General features: G+C 56.3%; 1 protein-coding gene across 6 annotated transcripts in view; it reads left to right on the forward strand.

The window, feature by feature from the left end:
• Positions 1-18997, forward strand: part of SFXN5 (sideroflexin 5) — a 131481-nt gene extending 112484 nt beyond the window's left edge. For all 6 annotated transcript variants that reach the window (XM_024242047.3, XM_054548062.2, XM_002811899.6 and 3 more), the window contains one exon: positions 15932-18997. In XM_024242047.3, the coding sequence (XP_024097815.2) occupies positions 15932-15950 (19 nt within the window). In that variant the 3' untranslated portion in view covers positions 15951-18997. The remainder of the gene's footprint in view (positions 1-15931) is intronic.
• The last annotated feature ends 2469 nt before the right edge of the window (positions 18998-21466 follow it).

Here is a 21466-nt window from a genome sequence, read left to right on the forward strand (position 1 = left end):
CAAATACTCATACCATGCCGACTCCTTAGCGCTGTGCTAGGCGCTGGGGCTGGAACCGTGAATGAGGCTGGCCCAGGCTCTGGCCCTCAGAGTGAGGGTCACGCAGTCAACAGGGTGATTCAACAGAGGCCAGCAGATGAGGAGCCAGGAGCGTTAGGGTGGGAGAAGCTCCACTGGGTGTGGAAGGAGACAGCAGACCAAACTGAGCCTAGAGGGAAGTGGCATTTCACTGGGACTGGGAGTGTGGCTGGAGTTGGCCAGATGAAAAGGGGTGGCGGGGGGAGATGTGAGGTCTGTGGACAGCTAGCTGGTGTGAGGGTTCTGAGGTGCGGCAGCACACGCCATGCCCAAGAGCTGACCAAAGTCTGCAGCGCGGCCAGGGAGTGCAGCAAGGTGACGTGGCCCGGGAATGAGGGGCTGGGCTGGGTGGTGTTGGGAACTTGGAAGCCAGAACAGAGAGGGTGAATGTCCTCCTAAGGGCTGTGCAAGGCAGACCACAGATTGCTGATTCTGGGCGGCCCCTGTGCTGCCGCGTGGGGCTGGGTTGGAGCTCCAGAGAAGGAACCATCAGGAGCCTGTGGTGGGCATCCAGCGAGCAGTGATGGCAGCTTGGACCAGGCTGTTGGCAGTGGGCATGGAGAGAAGTGGGTCCCTAAAGACGGAGTCAGGAGGCGGCTTCTTCGGGATTCGATGAAGAGCTGTATGCGGTGGGAGGGAACGGGAGCCAGAGGATGTGCGCTGGCTTTCTGGTTTTGAACGACCAGGCAGATGTAGGTGCTTAATGAGATGGAGCCAGGTGGGGACAGGTTTGAGGGAGGGCAGTGGGTCAGTTGGATGGACACGCGGGGTTGAGGAGCCTGTGGGATGTTGGCTCTGGGTCTGGAATGAGGAGAGACGCCTGGGCTGGAGGGATAGAAGTAGAGTCTACCAGCATGACAACAGTGCTGGAATTGAGGGTGGTGGGTGAGGCCCCCACCCTGATGGGGTCCAAAGACAAGCAGCCAGGGTGGTGAGGGCAGATCTGGGCCATGTGTGATCGGGGTGGGTGGGCATCCACAGGGTCAGACCCTCCTGAGAAGTCACACTCCATGAGATTACAGAGTATCCATTAGTGTCTCAGGCAACGTAGCCAAACCCTGTCCCCAGAGAAGGGATCCAGGTGACAGGTGAGAGGAAAAAATGAGAAAGACAGGTCCACAGCCGCAACAAGATGTGGGATCAGGAGGGGCTTTTATTTATGTATTTGTCCTTGTTTTAAATGGGAGAGACAGGGGCTTGCGTAAATGCAGTAGAGAAGGCACCAGGAGAGATGTCGAGGACGCTGAGAGGACGATGTTGGGAAAATCCATGAAGAGGAGGGGGGACCAGAGTACAGACTAAGGGATCAGCCTTGGCACGGGGAGACCCCTCCCCACTTCAGTAGGTGGAAGAGGAGTGGGGTGGGAGGAAAATGCTGCTGGGGGTAGGGTTCAGGGGTGGGAAAATTGAAGAAGTTGTTCCAATGGCTCCTGTGTTCTTGTGACTGAGCAGACAGGAGAGAGCAGGGTGGGGAAGGGGCAGGAAGTCAGAGGTCTGAGGACACAGAGAAGGGGTGAGACATCCAGGGGAGAATGAGAGGTGAGGAGGCTGAGCAGCACGTGGTCTGGGGGTGCAGCCGGGCCTGTTCACCAGGAGGTGCTATGGGCCAGTACAGGGAGGGCCACAGATCCTTTCTTCTGGGGTTTTGTCAGGTTGGGGGTGAGGGGGGCTGAGAGATGGGCCACAGCACGGAGGAGCAGAGGACCACGGGATCCACGCTGGGTTGGAGTGAAGCTGGGAGCTAAGCTGACGGGGAGGAGCAGACCCAAGAAGGCCCAGGAGGTGTCTGCACTGAGCTCACAAGAAGGCAGGGGCTGTGGCCAGAAAGCGGCGCTTCTGAATCTGTGATTTCACCACGGACCTGCTTCAGGCAGGGCCCCAAGAGAGGTGGGGAAGAGGTGAGGGATCCTGGAGACAAGTCGGGGAAGTGAAAACAAGAGGCCGGGGGTGTTGGGGCTGCGAGGGCTGGAGACCCAGGCTCTTACAGCAGGAGGAGGGGGTGACCTGCCTTAGGCCCTGGAAGGTGAGAAGTGGGGTGGCTTCCTTCCAGAGCCCCAGAGTTTAAGGAGGAGACTCTGTGAGAGTGGGGCTCTTGTCTTGGGGGACACCATTCAACGCACACCAAGACTAAAGCCAGCAGGACCTCATCTCATGCCCACAGCGGCCAGCCTTGTCATGGGTGCTGGGATGCTCCTTCCCCCACCTCTCACCCTGGGAAAGCTGCAGCCTAGGACTCCAAATGGAGCCATGGGCTCTGGGTTGCCTAGGAGCCCTGAAGAGGGAAGGGCGGGTATTTCTCAGTGGTCTCTGACATCCCTGTCCCAGCCCAGCACTCCCTGAAGCCATTGCATCTGTCTGTGCAATCAGCCTGAGCCCAGGGTCCTAGGCCAGGGCCAGAGTCACCCATGTGCTTGTAGGTACCTCTGTGCTTCTAGTAGCTGTCATAACTCCACCTGCCTGCACAGAGAAGGGACCCAGGGCAAAGAAAACACTGATGCAGAATCAGAGACGCTCCCAGTTAGAAGGATTTTCAAGGTCATCCAGTTTACCTTGCTACTGACTTTGCTGGGGAAATGGTGGCCCAGAAAAGTCATGGGACCAGCCCAAGGTCGCAGAAGTCAGGTGCTGATAGGAGAGGAAACACCAGAGGTCCACACTCCAAGTCCAGGCCCCTAGGAAGTGCTACATCTGATCGTTTCCTGTGGCTCTCCCTAGTCAACCACCTTACCTACCTTGGGACAGCCAGGAGAAGAGGGAGCTGGGGGCTGCACTGTGGTGGGTGGTAGGAAACGGTCTAGAAGTGCTGTAGGTCCTTGGCAGGTGTTCCCCTGGGGCATATAATGGGGAGATGGCTACCGTTCGCCCACCCAGGCCTCCAGCTCTGGCTGCAAAGCAGTGATGGAAAGTGAGCCACCCTGGTCTCACAGATGCTGCAGGTCCAAGCCCAGGCTCCCCTCTCCCCACATGCCTACTTCAAATAGACATGGGAGTTAGTTCTTCTGCGTATTTAACCAAAGTCCCTCTTGTTGCAATCCAAGCCTCTTTCTCTAGATTGGGAAGAGGATAGTCATTGCATGTTAAGTCTTTGTCCTCTGGGGAGGGTAGAGGCATGATTTTCAGAGCTCCCTCCTCAGCTATGTGGATCCCAACAAGATGCAGGCTAGCCTGGGCATTATGGGGTGTTTTGAGCCCTGTTTGGGACCCATGGCACCAAAGCCTTCAGCCAACTTGCCGAGAGGGCCATGTTTCCGCATTCACTCTCCCAATTAATTCCCCCAACAAGGTGCTTCTTGCCATACATGGATCATGTCTCACGTCCCAGAAGCCAGTGGGACTTGCCACAATAAGTCTGGACTTGCTTGGGCTGACCCAGCCTTGCCAAAAGCCACCAAGGTTGTCAACAGAAGTAATCACTGGAACACCAGTTAACTAATCAGGGGACTCGGAGGTAGAATTTAGGAACTAGTTCCTAGAATGGCTGGCCTGCAGTGATTGCTGTGGAGTTTCCAACTCACTAACCCCAGAGATTGAGGCAAGGACTTCAATCCTTCCTTCAGTTCCTGGGGGAGAGTTTTGTCTGCTCTTTTCAAATTAGTAGTTCTGCCTATTAAAATGGTACTGAGGGTCAAACTGCAAATAATAATAATGGCTACCATTTGCCAGATATCTATTGGACCAGGCAGCATGCTGGGAGCTCGGCATGCCTTACTGTATTAAGTCTTCCTAATGCCCCTTAAGTCTAAAACATTGAACATCAAGAGATGATTCCTAGACAGTCAGATAGCTCTGGGGAGAGAGTTTGGCTGGAGATACGGAACCTTCAGTGTATGGGGGGGAGTTGAAGCTGAGAAAGGGGATGTGGTCCACTATAGGAGGAAGAAAAACCATCAAGAGGGGGAAGAAGCAGCTAAGGGCACAGGGAGAACCCAGATGGAGTAACTTCATGGAAGCTGAGGATTCGGGCGATTCAAAGAGGAGGGGCTCTCTGCAGAGTGGGTGAGTGCAGAGAGGACTAGGAGTGGAGGAGACTTAGGTGGCATAGCTAGACATGGCAGTCTAGGAGGCAACATGGTATTCAGTTTCTTCTTTGTTCAGAGGATTGAGCTCAAAGATGGGGAACTGTGGGAGAACAGCAAAGAAACTGTGAGATGGAGGTTGGGGGGCTTGGAGAGAGGCCAATGATGGGGAAGGAATGCCCAGAGCCTAAGGTGGGAAGGCATGGCCTCTATGGAGTCCCTGGGTCCAGTGAGTAGAGGGGGCTACCTGGCTGTGGTGGAGAAATGGGGGCCTGGATCCTGAGAATTCTCCAAGGTAGGTACCAATATTCCTTGTTTACCAATGAGGAAACTGAGGCACATTAAGGTTAAGTACCTTGTCCAAGATCCAAAGTTGCTGACGATGGAGCAGGCTTTGTACCCAGGCAGAAGAATTCTGTGACCGTCCCCAGCCCACCCACACCTCACTGTAGAAAGAGGAGGCCCACTTCTGGGCTCCGGATTGCTTGCTGCTAATTTATCAGCAGGAACATCCCAGTGCCCTCACCCCAGCCCTCCTCCCCTCCACAGGAAATCTGTGTTTTCACAGGGACCTTTTGGAGTCAGTGTTTATGTCTTTTCCAACCCAGAGCTGAGGAAGGGGCTGGGCAGTGGAGGGGCTGGAGGGAGGCTAAAGGGCCAACAGGTAGGGCAGGGAACCTCCTGTTGTGAAAACTGGGGAACAGGTCCTGGGCTCCCTTCTGGACCCCAGTCCTCTTGCGCATGCCGGGAGTACAGGGTCTGCCCTGGCGGATCTGGTGGATCTGGAGGTTACTGCTGTAGGCCTGCCCCACCAGCCTGTCCCCAAACATGGATGGGCCCATCACACCCAGAATCTGCTCTCTGCCCCATGGAGCCTGGGCACTTTCCCATTTTTCTTGTTACCAGGATGGCCACGTAGGAGCCCTGTGGTCTCAGCAAATCTCCCTGCTGGTGGCGGAGACAAAACTCAATAAACAAGAACTGTCAGGTGACAGCACAGGTCATGATGGACCTAAAGCAGAGGCTGCGTGGCAGCTTGCCGGGGCCGCTATAGGTGGGGTTGGTGCTGGGTGCCTCCCTTGTGGTAGGGCCAGATTGTGGTGGCCTTTCTGGCCTTGCCCCCTTTGGTGATTGGGGCTCTGGATTCCAAGCAAATGGGGGGTCCTCTGTGTCCTCCCCACCGCAACATAGACATACACTGGGGCCTCAGGTTCCCTGAGGGAGATGTGCAGGGTCCAGTGTCCAGGAACACGGGCTTGGCTACCACAAGAGGCTGTAGTGGGTGGTGGCAAATGTCCCTCTAACTCTGACAGCCGGTGTTCCCTACCTGGGAGCACTTCCAATCCTGTTTAATGAACCTCACGTCTCTCTGGAGCAAGAAGCAGTACCTTGGCCAAGGCCCCTCCCCACATCCCTGCCTCTGTTTCTGCTTCAATCTTTCTTTGTGCCTCTTTCTCCCTTCCTTGATTCCTCTCGGGCTCTCCCCCACCCCAGTCCCCTCTCTTTTCCCCACTCTTCCCCTGGGAGCTCGGGGGCTGGGGAATGGGGCTGCACGTACAAGCCGGAGCCATTGTTCAACAATCTGTTTTTGTCTTCATCTTGTTGGCAGGCGGCAGGAGAGGAGCAAAAGGTTAATGAGGCACTGTGCAGTGGGATTACTGCGTGAACGGGCGGGCGGCGGGCGGGCGAGCCAGCCGTGGTGACAGGGAACTAATTAGGAGCAGTTTAACAGGAGGAAAAAGTGAAATCTCCTCTTCACCAACTGTCAATAATTAGCTGATTTGGTGAGGTTGAAATGTGTCCACAGAAGGTGGGGCTTGTCTGTGGATGAGTGAGGTACAGGGAGCGGGGGGCAGCCGGGAGCTCGACCCCATCCCTAGGTGATGTTGGGGTGGAGGGGCCGTCCCGTGGCCCCAAGGCCTGCCCTCTGCCCCTCTGGCTGGCACCCCTCTGCCTCAACTCTCCATATGACCTTGGGTCTTAACCTCAAAGACCTCAGTTTCCCCAGCTGGAAGATGAGGTGTTGGAACTAAGTTTCTTCCTGTAAGAACCAAGTTTCTCCCAGTAAGATTAGGGAAGTGAAAACTCAAGACAGGGCCCTGGTGCTAGACAGTGGGCTGAGTGAGTCCACTTGAGTTACATACTGCCCCTCAGGTGCCCGGCCTGCAGCAAGGGTGTGCCCTCTGGGAGCCACCCTCTGGGTCTGGGCATGGCAAGTGGGCAGGGCCTTAGCCTTCCTGGGAACGTGTCTTATGGCCCCTAGACCCTCACTGGCTCCTTTGTCCTCCCTGCAGCTGTGGGGGCTGGGGTGGGGATGAGAGATTGGGCAGTGTGCTTCCTGGCTGGGGCTGTGGGCAGGGGAGAGGGCCCTGGGGCGCCCTTGTAGGGGCTGGCGGCTATGAGCGTGTGTCTCTTCCCTGCCTCAGCTGTTGCAGGGGCCCCTGGGGGCAGGAGTGAGGTTCACTGGCCAGGAAGCTTGTTTCCTGTATGCCTGTTCCCTCCTGGCTGTCTTGGTTTTCTGGCCTCTGCCCTCTGCCTTCCCTGAAGCCTCAGCAGAGAACCGGCCTCCCCCTGTACCCCCACCACCTGTTCCTGTCCCTTCTAGCTTTTGCCAAGCACCTCGACTAGAAGAAAAGACAGCCTAAGAGTCCCCCAGGGCCAGGGCTTCCTGCTCTGAGCCTCCCATGTCAGCCCTGGGAACTCCCCATGTCCCTCCCTCTCAGCTGAGCCCCTACTCACCTCAGCTCTAGAGGGTTCTGGGGATTAGAAGCCATGTTCTGAGGAAGTCTAAAGCCTTCCCCCCATGTCCTCAGCCCCAGTTATGAGCCTTGTCTCGTCCTGGCCTCAGAGGGTGGCTCTTACAGGCCACACCCATGTGGTAGATGAGGCAGGAGGGCCAACATCAGCCACCCCATACTCCTTCCTGCCTCCCCACTTACAGCTTTCAGGGTTAAGAAACAGAGAGGCATACCCTCCCTGTATGGGCAAAAATGTGGGTACCCTCAGTGGGTCCCAGAACCTCCAGTATCTCCACCCTCTTACCAGCCCTGATGAAAATGGTGGTTTTGATGAACCAGCCTGGCTAGACAGCTGTGAGCCACCAGAAGCAAAGTCCCCCCAGCTTATCTTTCTTTGAGAAAGTATTTGGACCCCCAACCAAGAGTGGAGAAGAGTTGGGAATAAGCTGGAATGTGAGTCCACATTCAAGCTGGTCTAGAAATGGCTTCTCCTCCAGGAAGTCCTCCCTGATCTTCCCCACCAAGATCTGTCTCACCTCACCTGTGTAGGCTCTGGTGGTGTGTTTTCTGTGTTCCATCTTCCCCCTTAGGACAATAGACCTTTCTCCCTTCCCTGACACAAGGTGTCCCTGTGGCTGAGAACTGGTGCCCTTTATCAACACCTAGTACGGAGCGTGGCTCATCTAGGTTCACCTTGACTTTGTTGGTGCCTGCTTCTCCCACTCTTCCAGGGCTGATGGGAGGCCAGAGACAATGTCTAGGGCGCATTGCATCCCTCCTGAGTCTACAGCAGCATTCAGCGTCTCCCAGAGCAGGGGCCTCCTTCCCTCCAGTCTCAAATCCATCTCCTACTTCGCTTGGAGATGTTTGTTTGGGGTTTTTCTCGTTTACTGGTTTAATCAGTCCCTACTGAACTCTAAAGTGGGCTATTTTTGCCGTCAGAAATCTGCTGCCTCCCCGCCCGCTGCTTTCTTGGAGTTTGCCCACAGGACCCCCCAGGAGGGACGGATGGGAATGGCAAAGCCGCTCAGAGCCCAGGAACGCCAACGCCACCTGTCATGTTGCCTGTTCCCCACACCCCCACCCTAAACCTGCGCGTGCACACAGGCTCGCACACATACACGTGCACGCAAGAACATGTACACATGCCCGGGTGGCAGGTCTCGGTGGGGCTGCCTGACAGCCTTTCCCCCACAGTTCTTCTTTCCAGGACCTTCCAGGACACCTAGCTGAATCCAGGACAGGGAGAGAGAAGGCTTGGTTGTGCAGAGCTTCCATTAAAGGCATTAATACATGCAAAGTGGAACATGCCTGGCCTGCAGCAAGGCTCAGCCCTGTGAGCTGAGTGAGCGGGGCTGGGGCTGAGTGTGGGGACCCTGGGTCCTGTCCTCTTTACACAGCATCACGCAGGTTTTCTAAGCCTCCAAAGGGCCATCCTATCCATTTTGTGATATAATCCTCATCCTGGCACCAGGAGATCTTAGAAAATCTTCCCAGCATACATGTGGGGAAACCGAGGCCTCAAAGCTTAGAAGATAGAGGACAGAGAATGATTCTGAGATTGGTCCACCAGAGGGCACCCAGGAATGGTGCAAAGCTCCAAAATGGTAGGGGGCGGGGTGTGGTCTGAGCACTTGCTGGGTACACATAGCACAGGGGAGCTGGAAAAGTGTAAGACAGGATTCTTGCCCACGAGGCACTTCAGTGTCACTTAACTCAGCTGTTACTGAGGACCTACTGTGCACAAGGCACAGGGATACCGAGCTGCCTGGAGCAGCTCACAGTGGGGTGGGGCAGGGGACTACTGTAGTCACCCCTGTTTAGAGTGCAAATGAGCCTGTGCCTGGGGATGGGATGGAGATAAAAGCATGTGCTGGGGACACAGAGGCAGCAGCAATGGATTTGGTCTAAGAATATCAAGGGAGGCTTCCTGGAGGAGGCAGCCTTAGAGGGTCAGGATATAGCCTGGACTCAGGACTCAAAGCGTATACTTAGAATGTACAGAAAATGGACAGCAGTTGATGGGTGAAGAAGCTGGAAAAAGTCCCAGAAGGCCTGGAGTGTCCAGCTGAGGGTTCTTTCACTGAGAAGGTAGTGGGATCCCAGAGCCAGCACCAGAGGCCTAACTCAGAGGTCCAGGGGTCTAGGCTTAGGCCTCAATGGCTCCCCAGCCCCAGCCTAATGCCTCTGCTCTCCAAAGACACTCAAGATAGCTCTCCCAAAGGTGGGGCCTGAATGTGTGTGTGTCAGAACAGGACACGAGGCCTGCCCAGCCCTGATGAGAAAGGATGGGATGTTGTGCCCAGTGGACAAAGCGGTCCCAGGCCTGGCAGAGGCCTCAGGCACACAGGGTCAGCCAGGTGCCCGCTTGGGCTTTGGGCCCTGTGTCAATGTCGCCACCTTCTGCAGACCCTCAGAAGCCCAGACCTCTGCCCAGGAGCAGGTGGTGGCTTTGAGCTATGTCACAGGGTCACACCGAACACCCCACCCCCCCCAGCCCCATGCCTTTGAAAAGGAGGCAGAAAAGCCATCAGAAGAAAGGCCAGCAGGAGGAAGTTCTTTGTAGTAGGTAAAAGCCCCCGAGAATGGGGCACAGGCTGGGGATCCAGTTTCCTGTTTATGTCTCCGCACCTTAGCTCCAGGTTCAAATATGTAAACTATCCGCTGGCCTGGCTGCAGGTGTGTGTGTGCTCCCAGGCTGTAGAGGCAGAGGTGGCCCCAAATGCATTCCTGACTGTAGCCCCCCACCCACAGTGAGCCAGGAGACAGAGACAAATAGCTCAAGGTTAACCCTTCCCACGCCACAAGGGAAGGTGCTTCGCTGTTCTAGCTGGGCCTTAGGGTGCCCGGGAGGCTGGGGAGACGCTGGATAGGATGTTCCATGTCTGGGGATATCTCCTGGAGGGGCAGCAAGGTCTGAGCGGGGTTGGGAGGATGAGGTGGCACTCTGATACGGAGAGGGGCACATCCCGAGGAGGCTGGCTGGGAGCTGGTGTGCAGGTTCTGCCTGGGAGTCAGGGAGCGCTAGCAGGGCGGCAGTGCTTCCTTCATGGCAGGGCAGGGTGATCCTGGAAGCCCACTTCTGTGGCGGGGTGACCATCAGCCAGTGCTCCATGGTCCCTGCAGCCCCTGCCCTCCAGGGCTTCGGCTTTCCATCCGACACCCCCTCCCTCGGGAGCCCCTGTTGACTGGCTCTCAGGTGCCCGGGTAGGAGCCTACCACATGGAAGAGAAGACGGGCCCACGGATTCCAGCCCGCCCCGAGCTGGCTGCCTGGGCCTGGGCCACCCCTTCTCCCTATGGCCACTCCTTGTCCTCTCTCCTCATCCCCTTATCCCCAGAGAAGGCCCCTCAGAGCCAGTTTGTGGTCACAGCCAAGTCCCTGCCCCTCGACCCACTGCCCTGAGGCTCTGGCCTTCTGCGGGCTGGAGTTGGTCGGGCAGTAGGAAGGGATGCTCTATTGCCTTTGCTCAGACCTGAGTCCCTTTCACTTATCCATGGGTCCAGAGGCCACTGCCAGGCAAGGCCCCGGATTTGGTTCCCTTGGAGAAAACTTGGCCCCACACTTACCTCAGAGAGGTGGTCTTCAAGGGAGACGCTTAGTTTTTGGTGGACAGGGGAGGAAACATCACGTATAGGTGAGCAGGCAACTCAGGGGTTCCTGCCCCAGCCTCCCCCAGCAAGCCCAGCAGGGAGGACCCCAGTGGTCCCAATATCCATGAGACCTAGAGATGGTGACCACTGACCCAACACCTGGCCATGGTCAGAGAGCTGGAGGGGTCCTAACAAATGACCAGTTAAGTTGGCCTGGGATAGAGTGAGAGGCTGTGAACCAGGATCAGCATGAGGTGGGGGTCGGGCAATGTGGCCCCCAGGCAGTCACTGAAATCCAGTTGCCAAGACCAAAGCCTCTCAGCCCTCACTGAGACAACTCTCAGAAAACTCTCTCTGACGCTCATGGCTGCTCAGTGTTTGTGGCACCCTCTGTCATTGCGTCCGCTCCTCGGGCTGGTCCCCCAAGACCACCATCACAGGCTTGTTCCCTTCACTTGCCCTTCAAATGTGCCTGTTCCCCAGGCCTTGGCACCCACCCCTCCATCTGCTTCCCTGGGCGAGCTCCTCCACTCTGAAGGCTCTGGCTATGCTCACACATCCCGGGCACTTTCTCCTGCCCAGAGCTCCAGAACCCTGGACCCATCTGCCTCCCAGGCCTGTCCACCTGGGGAACCCACTGGCACCCCAGACTCAATGTGGCCACCCTGAGCCTACCACCCCCAACCCTGGCCCATCCCCTCCCATATTCCCTCCGAGAATGGCGTCACCAGCCACCCCAGCTCCTGAGCTAGAATTAGGAGTCATCCAACGCACAGTCATCCTCAACACCTCCCTCTCACCCCCACGTGGAATTGGTCATCAACTCCTGTGGATTTCATCTTCAGAAAGGCTCCTCCTGTCTGCCCCCACTGGCAGCATCATAGGGCAGGACCTGGCACTTCTCTGATTCCCACAGATGCATCCCAGGAGGCCTCCCCACCCCCTCCTTACCCCTCCAGTACATCCTTCACACTCACCATCCCAAGAAAGACCTTTCTAAGACAGTCTAAGGCCAGGCACAGTGGCTCATGCCTGTAATCCCAACACTTTGGAAGGTGGAGGATCATTTGAGGCCAAGAGTTCAAGATCAGCCTGGACAACATAGCGAGACCCTGTCTCTGTAAAAAGTTTTTAAATAATTTAAAAATTAGCCAGGCATGGTGGCATATGCCTGTAGTCCTGGCTACTCAGGAGGCTGAGGCAAGAGTTTGAGGCTGCAGTGAGCTGCAGTCACACTGCTGCACTCCAGCCTGGGTGACAGAGCGAGATCCTATCTCAAGAAAAAAATAAAAACAGTCTGGATTATGGTCCACTCCTGCTCAAAGTCCTTCTGTGGCTCCCTATTGCCCTCAGATAAAATGCTGACACCTTCATGTAGCCTACAAGATTCTGCCTGTCCCAGCCGCACCTCCATTTCCTGCCACATTTCCATGTCCAACATTGCCCCGCCTCCCAGAAACAGGCTGTGCTAGCCAGCTAATACTTTTCTCTTCACCCAGCAAGCTTGGCCTGCCCTTTCTGATCAAAATCCTCCATTCTCTTCCTGGCCCACCTCCTCTGAGAAGTCTTCATTCCTTGTTCCCTCATCAATACATTGGAACTCCCAACCCTTCCCCAGTTGCCATGGCACTCTGCTTGTCTCTCTGGACTCCATCTGCTTTCACCAGCCAACTCCTCTCTAGACTTTAAGCTTCTAGAGGGCATGAGTTGGTCTTTTCCCCCTCTGTGTGCCCAGCCTGGGTGTCTGGAGTTGGTGACCATCAACATCTGCTGACAGGAGGGTGGATTGACTTGAAATGAGAGAGGAAGCCTAGGATGTCAGCTCTGTCCTGGGGCCCCTGCTCCTGATCCCTCAGCCACCTCCCCCAGGAGCCTTCCCACCGCCTGCATCTCCCCCTGCTCCTACCTGCTGCCCTGTGAGTGGCGGGGAGCCCATGGGAGACGGGGTGCCAGGAGGAGGCGGCTTTGGTCTCCCCCGGGCCAGCATGCTCTAGGGAGTGGGCACAGTGGGCCGTGGCCCTGCATGGTGGTGCTGAGCAGCCTCTCTGATTTTAATGTGGGCCTCAGTGCTTCAGTGAAAGCCGGCATGGGAAGTTGCTAATAATGGCACTAAAATAAAATATGCTACATCTGTTATGGGTAGCAGAACAAAATTAGCTGCTCACACCTCTGACATCCAAGATGTCTTAACTTAAAATACTCCTTGGCTTACTTTACATCATTTACTGATTATATTTAAAAGAAATACAATTTTGCAATTACTGTTCTTTCCAGCGTGATATCTATGCATCATTTTCCTTTTATGTTTATATATTTCTCCTTCATTAGTGCAGTCTGAAGGGTGATTAGGATTCTTCAAACATTTTACAGAGGTTAAACGTTGATTAAGATTTAATTATTACTGTAAATAGCTTGGAATGACATATGGTGCAAAAGCCTGACATATGTGCATTTGAATAAATGAAGTGCTATTTCCCAGGATGCCTCAGTAGCTGTTTAACAGCTTTCCCGAAGGGTTATGTTACACCTCATGGTAAGATTGCTGGGATGTTATATTTTGTTGGTTTTTGCAGCTGAAAGCTAAGAACAGTTTTCCAGTTTTTTAAAAACATTGAATATTTTAAATACCTAAATTGTTTTGCACAAATTTTTGCTAATTTGTCTAACTAGGTTAAACATTTTCAAAAGCATTTAGATTTTTAAGCGTGGGCGCTGTGCATTGTGTCAGTGGCAGCGTGGGGACGAGGGGAGCCGGCAGGGTGGAGGGGACTGGGGGTGGCAGGGGTGGGGTGGGAGAAGGTGGTTTGAGAAGAGGGGGTGGGGAAGAGGCCTGGGCCCTCAGCCTGGCTCTCCTCTGTTTGGCCCTCTCGGGTGACCAGACTTGGGTAATGGGGTACCAGCGACTACAGAGGAAGGGTCCTCTCTTCTCCCACTGTGCCCACCAGCTATAGTCCTCACTACACTCCCTCTTATGGGGACTCCAATGTGCACAGCCCGGACATGACAGAGCTCTCCGAAGGCCAGGCCGGCCTGTACCGCCTTCTGCCCACTTCCCAGGGTTGCCACATCTTGACATATGGCGGGTGTCTAGAACCAAGTTCAACCAACCTAAGTTGCAAGAGGCCTGGTGCCTTCTTGACTCTGTCCAGGGCAAATGTCCAGCGGGGACCTTCTCACTGCAGTAGTGTCTTTCTCACCTGCCCCCCTCAAGCTAGGGGTTCAGGCATCCCCACAGGCTCAGTCCCTGGAGATAAAGCCCGACATCGGGGCTGATGTGGTGTCTCCAGGGGGACCCCGTCTTCCAGTGCCTATTCTATTCCAGTGCTCTTTTCTTTCTGCCCATGTATTCCACACTGAGGGAGCACCTACTGTGGACCAGCATTGTGCTAGGCTTTGAGGACGCAGGGGCGAGCCAGATCCGCACGTCCGCTGCCTCAGGGAGCTTGTGATCTAATGTGGAGAGGCGGGGATATGAGAAGTTCAGGGAGCTATGGGGGCCACAGAGGTGACCACGCCCAGTCTGGGGGAGGTAAGGTGTCTAAAGCTGAGACACGAAAGATGATGAGCTGAAGATGGGAGAGCAGAGTGGGGGCAGGAATGGAAGTAGGACGGGGTGTCTCTGGACAACTCAGGCAAAGACTGGAGTGGGGACAGAGCCCAGGGTGTGTGAGGAACCAAAATCAGTCCATGTGCCCTGTGTCTCCAGTCCAAGGGGCAGGGTGGCGCGGGAGTCTGACTTGATCCCTGAGGATCAGGGTGCCATGGAGCCATTTCACAGTGAAGAGAGGCATGGGAAGACGCAGTTTAGAAGGCCGGCACTGGCTGTGGTTGGGGACAGACTGGGCTGGATGAGACCTTGTGGGGAGGGACGGGGAGAGGACGCAAAGAGGCTCCAGAGTCTTTGGGCAGAGCACCACTGGATGGCGGCGTCATTCCCGAGATGGGGAGCTGAGCAGGGCCGGGGGAGAGGGCGGGTTCTTCAGTTCCATTTCAGGTGGGTTGAGTTCAGGCGCCTGTGAGACATCCACAGCAAAGTTTGGCAGGCAGGCGGCTGTGAACCTGAGGCTCCAGGGAGAAACAAGGCTGCAGAAATCTGGTGTGGGGGTAACCCAGGGCATGTGCAGAGAAGAGGGCCCAGCCAGGCCAAGCCCCAAGGACCCCGAGGAGCGTGCAGTGGGTGTCGTGAAGTGGGGGTGGCAGTGACCTTGGAGAGAAAGATTTTTCTGGAGTGTGGTGAGAACAGAAGCCAGATTTACTGTGGGTTGAAAAGTCAGTGGGAGGGAAGGAGGTGGACACAGCCAGTGTAGACCAAGTTTTTTAAAGAGGCTGCTGGGGAGGAGAGAGACCAGGTAGTAGCTGGGCCTGCCTTGGGATGAAGGGGAGGTGTCATCAGAGAAGGTTCCTGTGTGTGGAACACTAACGGGCAAAGGTGGGAGAGAGGGAGGATGACCCAGGAGGCGGCCCCGGAGTGGGCAGGGGTGGTGGAACCAGGTGGGGTCCTGTCCTGCGAGGGGAGGGATGGCAGCTGTGGGGTGGGAGGAGGGCAGGTGGAAAGCTGTGCATGGACACGGAAGGCAGTGGGTTTGATGATGGGAAGCTGAGGGGTTCCCCTCTGACACCTTCAGCTTTTTCCCTGAGTAAGAGGAAGTCTCACCTGCCCGGGATGCGTGGAAGCAGGGGGTGGGGTGGCCAAGGAGAGGAGAGCAGAGCTGGTGTCCAGTGGCCTCTGGAGAGTGGGCAAGGGAGCTGACCTGGCTATGGGGGCAGGGGTGGGGTGGTTGTCTGCAGTGGTTGGGGGTCCAGCCAAAGTCAAGGACAGGGAATTTTGAGGGTCTCCATTACATGGTCAGGTTCAAGTAGGAGTGGGGTACATGGCGGGGATCTCCGAAGCAGGGCTTCTGCCAGCAGCGTGGGAGGGACCCTTGGGCTAGGGAGTAGCTGAAGGGATGGCCCCTGGAGTCCGGGTTGCAGGGGAAGATGTAAAGACTGAGTGGTAGGAGTGTGGAGTGTGGGCGCTCAGGTCTAGGGGACTGGAAACAGAGAAGCAGGAGTGAGTGGGGTGCTGGAAGGACAGGCGACTGAGGAGCCCAGGAGGGTGGGGTTTGGATGGAAGGAGTTGAGGTGGAGCAGCCCTGGGTGGTCATCAGGTCCAGGGAATGGCCCTGGGCGGGGCTGTGGTGGGTCTGCAGTGCGGCAGACATGGTTCTTGGGGGTGAGGGAGATGCAGAACTCAGAGGCCAGCGTGTAGGATGTCCACCCACGTGGACACACCATCAGAAGAAAGAGACCCGGTCTGGGCTGGAAGGGATGCTGTGAGCCCCGTGGCGGGAGGGCGGTGGAGAAGGAAGATGTGTCACTAGGTAGGGCATGTGAGCCCTGGCTGGGGTGGACACGGGGGTGCAGGGGGCAGAGCTCTGGGGCCCAGGGTGGTCCTCACTGCAGCTCCCAGCCCCACTATTTGCCCCTTCCCACTCCCCCACTTTTCCTCTCTGTTCTCTCTCCACAGATTGAAACATCCCAATTAGAGCCGGAGATAGCCCAGGCCACGAGCAGCCGGACAGTGGTGTACAACAAGGGGCTGTGAGTGTGGTCAGCGGCCTGGGGACGGAGCACTGTGCAGCCGGGGAGCTGAGGGGCAGGGTGGTAGACTCACAGCTGCACCTGCAGGGAGCAGCACACCAACCCCAGCAGTCCTGGGCCCCCTGGGAGAGTGCTCAACCTGCAGTGGAGGGAGACTGACCCATTCACATTTTAACATAGGCGAGAGGAGTTCTAACACATTTCGCACAAAAAAATAATCAAGTGCATTTCTGGGCCTTATGTGGGGTTGTCAGAACTCCACTCAGCACAATTATGTGTGAAGCTGAAAAATTGTAGAGTGCCCATGGGGTAGAAGTAGAATCCTTTTATACTTTGATTCCTTTTTTATTTTTATTTTTTATCAGAATCAAATCTGAGCCTTAGTTTCAGCTGACCAGAAGTGGCAGGAGGACAGGTGGAGGGGAGCCAGATTAGGCCTGGAGTTGGGCTGGTTTGGTGGCCAGGCTGGTGGATTTAGGATATTACAATGGCCAGCCCAGATGGCTCCCTGGGCTGGTGTGGGGAGGGGAGAGAAGGTGGTCTGCACCCCACAGGATGAACTAGCCATGACTAGGGTCCTCAGGAAGTGGCCCAGGGAATCAGGGAGCACTGGAGGCCTCTGCAAGATTCTGTGGGCAGCTGGCTCTGAATGTAGCCAGCCCACATCCATTCCAGAGCTGCAGAACCAGTCCCTCTGAGTGAAGCCCGGTGACCCTGGAGCTAGGGTCCCCCTTCGTGGAGCTCGGACTGATTCAGGGCCCCTGAAGTGACCCCAGCTCCAGGCAGGAAACCCTGAGAAGGAATGGTGCTTGGCAGGAACCGTGGACCTGCACTTGGCCTCTTCGAGAAGATCCTTCTTCCAGGCCCCAGGCTGGATGCTGGGTACTGGGGCTGAGAGTGGGGCTGGACTGGGCTGGCTGCCTTCTGTGGAGCTTCTCCAGCCACCAAGGCTGCCCATCCCATCCCTTTCTAAGCAGGAAGGTCTCATGCCTGAGAATGCCTAGGCCAGCTCCTTAGACACCTGTCAGAGAAGCAGCATCAACCTAGGAGCTGTGGGCCCTGGCTCTGGCACTAAATGGCAGTGAGATGTCGGACAAGTTCATTCCCTTCTCTGAGCCTCCACTCCCTGTCTGAAACCAGAAGACTGGGTCAAAGGGTTCCCACTGGCTCCTCCAGCAAGACCTCGTCTTTGCCTGTCCTGCTCAGATGCTGGTCATCCTGGGCATGTTCCCAGTGTGGACTCTGGACTGGGAAGGGGGCAGGCCCCTTTGGACCAGCAGTTGGCCTCAGAACCTGGACCTTGCCTTCTGTATGTGACCCCATATGCCGGGAGCAGTTGACCTTTGCCAAACACTTTACAGTTCTGGAGGAGAAGGTAACATAGATGCCTGGGCCTGATGGTAGGGCCATACCCGTGTGTCGCCTCTCACTCCGGCAGCCTCAGAGGCCCCTTGCTGCTAGCTCCCATCTCCCTCCCATTTGCAGACCAGGAAGGAAGAGCAAGCTGTACAAAGGGAAGCAGAGCCTGGGGTGGGTGTGAGCAGGGTGACCCCTCATCTGAAAGGCCCAAACCAGGGGGGAGCACCAGCCTCAATGCAGCCCCCTCCTGACCCCACCTAGAAAGGAAGCCTCCACCTGCAGCCCCGGGCCTCCCTCCCCTGGGGTCTCCACCTCAGGGGAGACTTAGGCCAGAGGTGAACATTCATGTGTAGGAAGAGGCCGCTGCAGGGTGGAATCTTAGGGCAGGGGAAGTGTGCTGAGGTGGGTCTTCCGTGGGCATGGCCGTTGCCTCTCTGCCAGCCGCTGGTGCCCACCAGCTGGCTCTGCAGCACATTGCCCTGAGGGGCCTGCCACTCTCCTGAGGAGCAGCCCACCTCCTGCCCGTGAGGAGGGGGAGAAGGCTTAGACAAGCCTGGAGGCCAACATAGCGGGGGTGTGGGGGTGCCATGGTGTTGGAGGGGCAGGCCTTTTTGAGCCAATCCCACCACAATGTGAATATGCCAGTGACTGCTGTGCTGTGCTGGTCTCTAGGCCTGAACTAGGTGCTGGCATGTCTGGGTCCTCTTTTGAAAAGCTCACTTCAAGCTCACCCTGCTCCTACCTATCATAGGGTCTTATTCTTGTGCACTTTATCTTGGGACCAAAACTGCCTACCCACCCACCTCCCGCCCTCCCCCTGCCAGAGGCCTGGTGCCCTGGCCCAGCCTGTGGCCTCAGCATCTCATAACTCATTTGCTTTGTCTCCCGGATGATTTCCGTCATGCTCCCAAATACAGCTTCAGGTGAGCCGAGGGGTCTGCTCCTGTGGCAGTGCAGTGGCAAACGATCCAGATAGCCCAGGGTGAGGGTGACAGAGGGACAGTGGGCTATGCTACTAGGCCCTGGTCTGGGTTTGGAAAGCCCTGTAAGGGGAAACCTTCACCCAGCACCCATGCCACACTCTGCTGAGGCCAGAGGAAGGGAGGCCTGAGGGGCAGATTGGTTCATGCCTGGGGTGGAGGCTAAGCCTGGACCCACAGTCAGGGCAGGGCTGGCCAGCTGTGCCAGAACACAACCCATGCCTGCAATGGTTCTGCATCCCTGGTGTCCCTGCCTGGCCCTCCTCTGGTCACTTCAAACATTCCCTCAGGCTTGGGGATGCCCTTCTTCCATTTCTAGACAGCAATGTGAGGGCGCAGGGACCAAGATGTCAAGCTGGCCATGGAGTCAAGCTGGCCGACGGACCCCTTTCACCTCCTGGTTGTGAGCCGACTTCTTTCGTGTTCTGGCCTCTGGCCTGGGAGAAGGGCAGGAGCCTAGACGAGGAAAAAGGCCGGTGGACAGACCCAGGGTGGTCTTCAAGCCTGGCCCAGTGAGAGTGAGGCCCCCGCATGCAAGCCTCAGCCACTCCCAGGGGCCTTTGCAGTGTCTTTTTAACCTCAGAAAATTTCTCAATCTATGTGATTTGTGTAATACTAATGAGCTTTGGGCAATAAATACGGGATTTAAAGCATCAGGGTGTGGTTTTGTGAATTGTGGGTGGGAAGGGGAGTGGCATATGGAACCCAGTGGGAAAAGGGAAGGACTGCCTGAGGATTTTGTGGGAAGACCTCCAGGGAAGGTGCAGACCTAGGTTCCAGGCTGGATCGGGCCAGCTGGGAGGCCCAGAGGGAAGGGGAGAGGAAAGGATGGAGACCATGTGAGGGCACAGGGCAGTGAAATTCTGCAGGACTCCCCTTACAGAGCTGTTATTGAGCGCTCACTAAGGAGCCCGCCCTCAAGGAACGTGAGTAAGTAAGACTTTGGGTGGATTTCCATACTGTTTATATCCATGAGGCTGGGAGGCTGGAGGGGGTCATTTCTGGACCACCTGGGGCCAGGAGAGGACTCCTAGGGAGGGAAGGTTTGAGCCAAGTGGAAAGGTGCTTCATGGCTGCAGTGTGCATGGTACCAGCCCTGAGATCTCTGCCTCTTCTTAACTCCTCCACTACCTCTTGGGGCTAGGACTTGGGCATCTCCTGATAGCAATGGTTCCTCCTCTTCCAGGCAGCCCCCAGAGTTCCCAAGTCCAGCCCTGCAGAGAAGTGGGCAGGGAGGTGGAAAGCCATCCTGGTTGGGGTCAGACAGACCCCAGTTCCAACCACAGCTTGGCCCAGCATGACTGGGGCTTCTAGCCAGACGCTTCCTTTATTCACCCATCAATTTGGTCAGACATTTATTGACACCTACTCTAACTGAGCCTTGGTGACCTTATCTATAAAATGCCAAGAACAGCATCACTCAGCTGGACTGTTGTAAGGATGGAAAGCTGGAGGAGGAATGCACCCAGACTCCTCTCCCTGCTCCCAGGTGTGTGGGGGAGGGCGTGCCTCCCCTCCTGGGTGCTAGGACCTTCCCCACCAGAGAGAAAGGAGAGAGGGACAGGGGAGGGAGCTGTTCTCAAAATGATGCCTCTGGGCCAGGAGGCTTCTGGTCTCTGGGGAATTTCTTTGCTAAGAGCTCCACAGGCCACAGCCTCCATCCGGGGCGGAAATCCTTGACTCTCAGAACAGACACAAATCCCTCCTGGGAGCTGTTTGTTGTTTTTAGCTGGTTTGGGGGCTCAGCTCCTGCCCAGCCCAGAGATCATTAACACTCCAGGAATGTGGCCTCCCCTGCCCCCATCCCCTCCTGCCAGGCCCATCGGACCTCCCTCCTCTCACTCAGGCCACGGTTAGAAGGAGAGTCAGAATGTGAGGGGATGGAAGCCACGATGAGTGACCCTTCCTGATGCCCCAGGGGCCTAGCCTCATTTTCATAGCTCCTTCAGTCCCCTAAAGCTGCTGCCATCTCGGCCATCCCTCTGCCACCAATTAGCTCCCAAAACAGGAATGCCTCAACCACTTCCAACAAGGCCTCACCGAGCCTGCACGCCCACCCACCCTTCCCTGCAGAACCAAGAGTCTCTCTGGGCAGTGGCTGAAAAGTGTTCAGTCTCCACCCTGCACACCGAGGCAGATGCTGGCAGCCTTGCCTAAGGCCAGAGCCAGTCTTCCCTTCCCCACGAGGACACCTCCTTAGCCACAGCAAGAATCTGGGGCCCACCCCAGTTCCCTGGGCCTTATGGAGGGGTGGAGAAGAGAACAAAGGGAAAGAGAAGATGGAGAAATGGACAGACAGGCCCCAGACCACCAGACCCTCTCCTGGAAGACCCCATGTAAACCCATGGGGAAGTGAGGGAAGGGGCCCACCCTCCGTCCCAGGCCAATGGATGCTGGTTCTCCTCCTCTTCATATGTTAGCCTGATAGAGGGAGGGACAGTACAGCAGAGCCCTGAAGCAGCTCGATGTCATTAGAGAATAGAGAGGAGACCCAGGAGCGGCGGTGTGGCCAGGTGCTGCTGGGCCAAGGCCAGCAGAGAGCCCCTTGAGGCTTTTCTCTACTGAGAAGTGGAGTGACCTGGCTGCAGAGTGGAGGGTGGAGTGGTCACAGCAAGGCTGCTGGGGAGACTGGGTGAGGGGCCCCTGTGGCGGTCATGGTGAAGAAGATGGGGCCTGGGCCACGTGGTGGGGCTGGGGATGGGGAAGGAGAGAAGTGAAGATTGAGGACTGCTCAGCTCTCCGTGAGGGTGGCAGAGAGAAGTAAGGGATGACCGTAGGTTCCTGGCTTAGGCAGCAGAGAAGGGGCCATTTCTGAGCTAAGGCACAGAGAAGGAAGAACAAACCCACAGGAAAGGGGATGCATTCCAATTTCCAAGGCATCAGAGGTTCCTGGGAGATAACCAAGTGGACACCAAGAGACGAGGAAGCCTGGAGCTCAGGAGACAGATAGGGATGGGAAATGTGGATGTGTCTGTTATCCACGTCTAGGGGAGCATCTGGAGCTGGAGGAGCAGAGATGGCCACCCAGGTGGAAGGAGCTCTGAGGAGTCCCACCTCTGAGGCCTGGGGAGAGGCAAGGAAGCTCAGCCATAAGGGAGGTGTGAGGGCTGAACCACGTCCTC

Source organism: Pongo abelii, chromosome 12, assembly GCF_028885655.2.
Source record: "Pongo abelii isolate AG06213 chromosome 12, NHGRI_mPonAbe1-v2.0_pri, whole genome shotgun sequence".
Taxonomy (NCBI): Eukaryota; Metazoa; Chordata; class Mammalia; order Primates; family Hominidae; genus Pongo; species Pongo abelii.